Source organism: Centroberyx gerrardi, chromosome 2 (genome assembly GCF_048128805.1).
Source record: "Centroberyx gerrardi isolate f3 chromosome 2, fCenGer3.hap1.cur.20231027, whole genome shotgun sequence".
In the NCBI taxonomy this organism is placed as follows: domain Eukaryota; kingdom Metazoa; phylum Chordata; class Actinopteri; order Beryciformes; family Berycidae; genus Centroberyx; species Centroberyx gerrardi.
This window is the reverse complement of record NC_135998.1, coordinates 17452082-17460974: the sequence shown is the minus strand read 5'-3', so window position 1 is coordinate 17460974 and position 8893 is coordinate 17452082. Positions and strand designations below refer to the sequence as shown.

Sequence of the window (8893 nt, the reverse complement as noted above, 5' to 3'; positions counted from 1 at the left end):
TGGATATTTGGGGAAGAAGAAAGTCCATATTTTAAGGGGGATATAAATGCAGATGGCAAAAAAGGATAATAACCCACAAACTATCTTTACACAGGTATATCGACAATAAATTAAGAACAGATCCCTAAAAACAAACTACTCCGTTGTATTTACACGCAATAACAATATGAAATAATTACATAAATATTTTATATATCCTTATTTACACCTATAATCAATACTACCTTTCAATCTTTTTAAATTTCAGATTCCCTTTGCCCGTTGGATATTTAGGCTGAATTCCGCATGCTTAGGGCAGTAGACCTAACCTTGGTTCTGTCCCGGAGCACTAGACGTGTCAATATACTGATTTCAACAATGCATGAATAAAAACAAAATAATTTGAAAATGAATAACCTAATTGAAAAGAAACTTTAGGAACAAGGGAGTGAGTGAAATATGTTCCTCACAGATAATTTTCATTACTTTTCGTTTCAATTTAATAGTTGAAATAATATCAATCAAGAGTCTTGGGGGTTTTGGGGGCATGCAACGTTTGACCAATCTATGGGCATAATGATAGGCGTCAGAGGTTAGGCTGTTCAATCAATTAATAGTCTACAACAAAATACAGCAGTCTTTAAAAGGTAGGCTAAATGGTAGTGAATTCAAATACGTCAAATCAATTCAGAGTGCATATTAACAAAACAAATTTCGTTGCCTGAGCAACTCCACATGTATTATAAAGTTAGGAGACAGGACACAGCAGCAACTTCTCCTAGATCTGTGAGTCACATCCATGCCAACCTTTCAGTTTCAATACTTGTATGGTATTCAAATGACAGAAAACAAATAAAAAAGTGTTGTTTAATTTAACAAAAAGAGAAATATACATTTCAGATGTGTGTTTAACCAAAGTGCATTTCATAAACTAAAACGTCCAACAGTTCTTTTTTTCGTTTTTTGTTTTTTTTTGTATTTTTTTTTCTTGTTTTTCTTTTTAAACCTGCATTAATCTGAGAGGGTGTCGTCCTACTGTTAATGTCTTCATCACCGTCAACACTTTTCATCACAACAACAACGAAACGAGAAGCAGGTGGAGGGGAAAAAACTCCTAGGGTGATCCGCTCCGTGGCCTGTCCTGATTTGAGTCGAGTCCACTGACCAGGCGCTGGATGCTCTGCAACTCGTTGGCGGCGTCTTTCTCCGTGCAAGTTTTTGGGGACATGGAAACCGAGCCAGAGGATATGGTGGACGAGCGGCTGGTTACCTCCGATGTGGAATCCAGGGTAGCAGCGGAGACGGGACTGGCCGGGACAATACCATCTCCTTTCAGGTCGGCCCCGCTGCAGGCCATGGAGGGCATGGCGGTGGTGAGCAGGGTGCTGTCCGGTACGGTCATGGGGAGGGTGTAGGGGCTGTACCTGAGTCGGGGGCGCACTGCGTTCAGGAAGGGGTGTCGGTGCACTGAGGAGGAGGCAGCGGATGAGGCTGCCGCGGCTGCTGCCATGTATGTATAGGGGTAGGGGAACAGACTGCCAAACGGAGACATGGCAATGCCCTGTGGAAAAACGGAGAGACTGAGTATGAGCCCACAAGGCCGATGTTAACCTAGATAATACGATCACGTAATTAAACACTTCTACGCATCATAATAACATAGCCGATGCCTAAAATCGAGGGAAAACGCATGCTGATAGTCATAGTTTTACCCGACCCCTGCCTCTGTGTATTTTGGATTGAGGTCGTGGAGCGAATCCGTGAAAATAATGAATGAAGACAAGTGACCTGCTTCGGGAAATTCGTGGGCTTTGTACTTTCACTATCCGCAGTGAAGTTTTTGGTCGTGCGTAATGATGTTAGTGATGCATTATAGTGTTGTTATGAAGCTAATGACACTGTCTGACACATACCTTATGGACAATAATACTTGGTAACAAAAGCAGACCTAATTTAGGCAATAGTAAATCAGCCTCTCAGGCTTTCTAGGCTACTATCCACACAAGACACTACATTTTTGAAAATGTAGGCCTATCTAAATGTTCTACAGCCAGCATGTAAACAGCTTTGCAACTTGTTCAGGAATTGTTAATGCAAATAAAAATTCTTAATGTCTGATGCTGCATATAAACAACAGAAATAAGATCTTGTGATGTTGCTCTTAATGCATGTTTTGACAGTAAATGGAAAAAGGCTAATTTGTTGTGTATTAAACCATATGTTGTTTCCCTCTCTGAGCCAACGAAGCATTTTAACACTCGCCATTTTGCCTCTAAAACAGACTTAATGAGCTCATATCAACACCATTCCCTAACACCATTGTTGCAGCACCTAGGTGGTCTTTCATTGTCTCTGGAACTTAAACATATGTTGTTGCTCTAACAATTGATAAACTTAATATCCATAACCGCAGTGCCGAAAGAAATGTAGTAAAATACGCTCTATAAATTTAGTCAGTCAAAATGAAATTGCCTAACGTTACTCTGAATATATGGCACAAAACAAACAACTAAACAAACGCGCGCAAACACGCACGCACAGACGCACGTGCTCTCTCTCTCTCTCTCTCTCTCTCTCTCTCTCTCGCACACACACACACACACACACACACACACACACACACACACTCAGACGCGCATTGCAGGCAACGATTTCTTTCTTACACTAGCGTAAAAAATGCACATAAACCTATGGAGACGAGAGCATTAAATCTGACACATTAGGTGCCGTGTTAAATCTGACGTATAGCACTAGGTCAAAATGTAACCAAGGAAGTCTCCAGCGCTAGTCCAACATTTGCTTTACACAAGGCTGCACAAGGCCCAAGAAAACAGGTTTTACCTGTGATGCCAAGACATGTTGCTGCAGATGAAAAGGCAGGCCTGGCGCTCCCGTCAAGCTTTGCGGAGATGATGCCATGCTGGCCGTGTCCATGGCGCTCACCCCTCCGGAGGACACTGCTGCCAGTAAGGGTCCCATGCCCGCGGCCATGTTTGAGAATGCACCTCCCATGTTGAACTGACTGGGGTGCAAGAGAAACGGATGCGCGCCCCCTAAGTGATTGAAAAACTGCTGTCCTGTCAGACCCGTTGGAAATCCAAAATTATGCAAGTGACTGTGGCCTAACTGCGCACTGTCAGTCTGAACAGTCAAAGGCATGAAACTCTCCTTGCTTATTGACCTGCACTCGTCCGTTTTGGGCTGGTCCCGGTTCGGGCTCTTGAGGTCTTCTCCAGAGCGGGTGGTGCTGGAGATGACGGTGACGGGGCTCTGCCGTGAGTCTGCTTGGCTTTTCTCAGTCCTAGGGCCGCTGTCATGGGTCCTGTTGGTAGAGTCACTGTTACCAAAGGGGTGGCCCTTAGCTGGACTCGCCTCATGATCTTTCCCATCCTCCGTGGTAGTGGAAATCTTGCTGGAGTCCGGACCATCTTTGATGTGTCCGTCTTTGCTCTCGTCATCGCTGTCTTCATCGCTCTCGCAGAAATCTAGCAAAATCAGAAGAATATATCAGTTGCTTTTCTGGCACATAGGTGATACACGACAATAACGGATTAATACAGAAGGCTCGAATCAATAGTTCATAAACATATTATTAGCTGCAGGGCACTCATTTGCAGCGGGAGCGCGCAAGTCTCCTCCCAGGGTCCACGAGGTTGACCAATACATTTCAACCCACAATTCGTCCATCCAATAGTGAAAGGGCTATATATAATTTTATTAGTTTTCGTTAGATTTGACTGCTAGCCTAACCTCAATAGAGCGGGAGAGAACTGATCTATTGTTTTGCCTGTGTGCGTAGAGTAAACATGAGTGATTGGCTCAGCATAAAATGCCTTAAAATGCATTAAACTCAATTCATGGACTGCAGCTACTCGACATTCATTCCGTTTACTCATAATGTATACACACTGCAAATACCTAGTAAAAATCTTGCCACAATAGGACTTTTACGATTCCACAAAACTTCTTATCCAAGCTGTAGATTGATGGTGGGGTCTGTCAGCCTGCCTACCTTTCAGGTGTGGGGGGCCCACGGTAGACACGGCAGGGGACGAGGCCTGGCCGAAGCACTTAAAGGAAGCCTGTTCTCCAGAGGAGTCGTCTGAAGCCCCGTTCTCCTTTTTCTGCTGCTCCTCGTATGAACGCATGGATTGCAGCGCCAGCTGTTTCCTATGTACAAGCACGCAGGTTATTATTGGTGTTCGTCAGCGATCTCAGGTCAGAAACTATATATCTGCATCACGGTGGATAATATCGAGCCATGGCTTGATTAAACAAGAGATCTGATAAGATCATGGAGTTTCTCCCTGTGACTGACTTAACTCTGGCAGGTGAGAATGAGAAATCTACCACAGAATGCAAATTATAACGCAGGCTTTATCTATCTATCTATCTATCTATCTATCTATCTATCTATCTATCTATCTATCTATCTATGCTTAGGCTATCTGTCAGTCTGTTTGTTGATCTTGTCACACGTTTTTCCATTTTCAATTCAAGCACAATTATAGCCTAATTTTAAAAAAAAATTAAAAGCTTTTGGATAGACATAGGCCCAACTGTTCGGGAGTGAAGATGGGCGTGAAAATAACTAAACTGAATATTAGTACTTTCTTTTCCATACCCACCCCCCTGTATAGTCTTCCCTATACTGTAGTGAACTATATATCATTAGGAACCTGTGAAGAACCAGACTCCCCGGGGGATTAACGTGACAGCCGTGCCGCTGGTTTGAAACCACTGAGATCACTGTCTGTCCCCCATCTATAAAACCCGACGACACGAGTCGTAAAAAATTTTGTGGCACAGAATTTTTTTAAACATTTTTTTTATCTCTCTTACCTCTTTTCCCGTCTCCCATTGCCAGTGTCACGGAATCCTTTGGCAAATGGATTATGATCAATTTTCAGCTGGGTTATCTGAAAGAATTCAAATTAAACGTGTAAATATTAGCAGTTTCACAGACACTTCCCTGATCATGTTCAATTTAGATGTTTCTGTTTTTTAAGTTGCACGTGGAGCGCTAAAGCTATAGGGCTTGTTTCCCATGGCGTTGAAAATAGGCTACAATTTACTTTTCATCTCATTAGGCTGGCCTACAGTAACACATTTTCGGTTTTACTGACAAAACACACACACACACACACACACACACACACACACACACACATACAGAGAGAGAGAGAGAGAGAGAGAGAGAAAAGACCCTCCCTCCTCATTTTGGCGAGTTTTTCCATCAGTGTGGAATACGCTGTTTTAATGTGTAAACTCTTGCAGAACTTTTACTCCCACACCACTTCCTCTCCGTCTCCGGCGCCCCCTCCCTCTAACATGTGCAGAATTTGGCAGCATTCACAATATTTCTCAGCCTATGCCTGCAAAGCATTTACTGCATTTTTTTGCTTGACACTAGTGGCCAGAGGTAACACTTAACCATCATTTCCCTACGATATCAAAGGGCGGAAGAGATGATTTTCATTAGTTTTATGTCTTATGAAGAGTAAAATGTTACCAGCACAGTCTGATACACCCGAAATGCTTATTTTTTTTCTTCTTTTCTCCACTCCACTGCACATTGTGTTCCCCCTCTCTTTCTCTTTTCTCAACCCTCGACCCCTTTTACACACACACACACACACACACACACACACACACACACACACACACACACACACAGTCTGGGTCGGTGCCAAATCCTTTCCATGTGATTAAACAAAAGGAAGATAACCTGTATAACATACATTCCTCAGAATTATTGCCTTCCTACCGACGGCTGGTGCACATGGCTTATTTGCAACATCAGGCCCATAATGATACTCCACTCTAACAAGCTCAAACAAATATGACGTCTTCCATATTTTATGACAACAAAATGGTGCAGAGCATGAAAGACAGGGGGGAGCGTTTGACAGGGCGAGGGTTGGTGACATAGCCTATCACTACCAATACAGATAGAGTGTATTTTATTAAAAAAAAAAATCAAGAAAATGAGTAAGCCTAAAATTGTCCTTACCTTGTCATTTTGATATGCAGTCACGGCAATGAAATCAGTTTCAGGAAAAACATATGTCCTGAAGGTACTGTAGGGGAGTTTGAGAATATCGTTGGCCCTCACAATGTGAAATCGGGGCTGATATTTGTGCATGGAGTTCAAGATAGTCTGCAACAAGAAAACATGTGTATTAAAAATGTAATTTAGTGCACAATGATTGCCTACCATTCTTATTACAGTAAGATGTGTCATCATTATTGCAGTGTATGTCTAATACATGAAGGTGATAGGTCTAACATAGGTTTTTTCAACTTAACACATTTTCATAAAATGATAGCCTAATCCTAAAACTGCTTAGGCTACGAGAAATCATAAGTCACATCATGGGAAGGAATTAAATCGTACATTGGATTAGATAATACATTGCAATGTAAACATAGCGATTCGTGTATCACAATGCGATTAAAATGAGGCCTTAATTATAGCGGAGCTTTACAAACATTTCACCAGTTCCATATCCATATACATAGGCTTAAATATATGGCCTAATAATTCTAAATACATTATTATAAATGTCAGCATGCAAAATAGCTAAGTGTGGGCAAGTGGACAAATAAGAAAATAGACATACATTAGTTGAACTTACAAATCCGTGCTTGTCGGAGATGTTATTTGTCAGCTTGAGTTTGTGAAAATTGACGACTTTTGACATCCACTGTTCACCAGTAGCCGGACTGTCCGGGTGAATGTACATCCTCTTTGGCATTTCGGGGTCGGCCTTTCCTGCCACCATCCAGCGGGAGTTGTGAAATTTGTACCTGCAGTCGTCGGCTGCAACAATATCCATCAAGAGAATATATTTGGCCTTCTTGTCCAAGCCAGTGCACCTCACTTTGAACGGAGGGAACATCCGCCTGTGACAAAAGAGTAAGAATGATAAGCTGTGGTGTAATGGTGAATAAAAAGGTATAGGTAAACAACGACTCTCTGTCGGTCACCAACAATATAAACAAAAATAAGACTAGTTTTTAGAAAAGCATTAATACAGGCTATGCTTTACCCCCCGTGAAAAGATTTCATACGCCTTAATATGATGTTTAGGCTACTATGAAATTATCTCATAAAATTATAGCCTAAAGTATGTCAGCCTAAACAGGTGGGTAAACTCTATTTCGCAAATAAAAAAGTGGGTAAACTGAGTTTAGATGTGTTTACCCTCCACTACATCCCTGATTATAAGTCTAAACGTCCATGCTGTCGATGCTGTAGAGTTAGATAGACGGTGACTTGATTTTTCATGCCTTCAAAGGCCTGCACACAGACGGAGCAGCCATCTTTGTATACTGCACTGTGATGATGACGAAAATGATTTTGTCAGGGCTCCACACACTGATAGTTGGCAATTTAATAGAGAGATCACTCACTGTATAGTTATGACAAACTATAACTACATTTTTAGACTATCTGGAAAAACACAACGTGAGAATATATACAACCCTCACACAGGTAGCTAATTGGGAGCTGAATATTAATAATACAAATACAGCAGTTATAATCCTACGTGCACGTGGAGTGGTATTCTCCCTCTGCTTTTACACGAATTATATGAGGTATAATTATGAATGGATTTATCATTATTAGCGACATGTTTATAAGCAAGTCTTGTTTACCACAGCCCTTTGACTTTCCGCGAAGCCTAAAGATTATGTTCAAACTTTTGCAAAATCCAGAGGCCTAGCTGATCATACAGGAACTCACAGCTGAATAGTTTTATTATCCTAAAAATGCTTTATAATATGTGCAGATTAAAAAGTTAGAACCCAGTGAGCATGAGCTGTATATTTTATAGTCAGGGTTGAGGTTTTGTTTTTATTTCGTAGTGAGATTACATTAGAGTGTTAAGTGGGCCATATATGCATTACGTCTCTAGGACAATTTTTGCTGGAGTTAAAGTTTAATTAATAGGCTATAGCCTTATAGAGATGGTTGCATAAAATCAAAAATGTTGGCCACAGGAATGGCAGAGGTATAATTCCAAGAAGCCATCAATAAATCAATCAATAATGACTGAGAGCAATGTCAGCATATTAATAATCACAATGTGTCTCCATTATGGGCTATCAATATGCATACTCGGTTACTGGATGTCAGACCATACAACATTTTGGGATGCACACAAAAACTGCTTTTTCACCTTCCGGATTTTGTGATCACCATCTCAGTGCCCCTCTTGTGGAAAAGTTCCCAGAGCTCCTTGGCTTCCAGGTGAACTTTAGGATCGTCCTCCACCTCCTCCTCAGGCTCCAGAGTCTTCAGGGGCCTGAGGTGGGCTGCAGCCTGGTGCCCCAGCGAGGAGAAGTGGAGGCCGGTCTCCGCGGCTCCCATCAGCTGGTCCATGATCGGCTTTCCCAGGGCGCCCGGCAGAGAGAGAGAGCCGCCGGGAGGCAGGGCCAGGGCCGGGAAGAAGGGAGGCTGGTGACCCAGCATTGCACTCATGGCAAATTCCGGACCCCGGTGAGGTATAAACGGATGATATGCCATACTTGATCCTTGTATGACTGGATCTCTCATCAGGAAGTTCATCCAAGTCCAGGTACCAAATGTTGGCTACTGGTTGAATTTGGAACAATATTATTACAATAGCCCGACGCCTGCGTGGAAGAAGAGGAAAAACAGGAAAAAGAAATCTATCTGAAGTTGGTAAGCTTAGAAAATTCCACCTTCAACACTACAGAAATAAGCATCCACTTATTTTCCACAAGTTGGTGTGAAATCTCTACAGGCGTTTGCTGGGCTCTAACCAGACGTCTGCGAAAAGAAATGAAAAAAATGTTCTCCGTTAATCTTCAGGAGTGTTGAGAGAGAGCTTTTCTTCAGAGATTGACGCGCATCGGGCACCTTTCTATTTCTTGCTTTCATGCG

General features: G+C 42.2%; 1 protein-coding gene across 2 annotated transcripts; it reads right to left on the bottom strand.

The window, feature by feature from the left end:
- Window positions 1–938: 938 nt before the first annotated feature.
- tbx3a (T-box transcription factor 3a) lies at window positions 939–8634 on the bottom strand. Of its 2 annotated transcripts, none has more exons than XM_071899586.2 (7): window positions 8166–8634; window positions 6614–6885; window positions 5993–6192; window positions 4822–4898; window positions 3992–4149; window positions 2821–3464; window positions 939–1540 (listed from the first exon to the last, which is right to left on the bottom strand). In XM_071899586.2, exons 1-7 carry the CDS (start codon window positions 8552–8554, stop codon window positions 1094–1096), a joined length of 2187 nt encoding a protein of 728 aa, XP_071755687.2. In that variant the 5' UTR covers window positions 8555–8634; the 3' UTR covers window positions 939–1093. The 2 variants fall into 2 exon arrangements, with proteins under 2 accessions (XP_071755687.2, XP_071755690.2); XM_071899589.2 differs by having other exon boundaries at window positions 5993–6139; window positions 6618–6885.
- Between the last annotated feature and the right edge of the window lie 259 nt (window positions 8635–8893).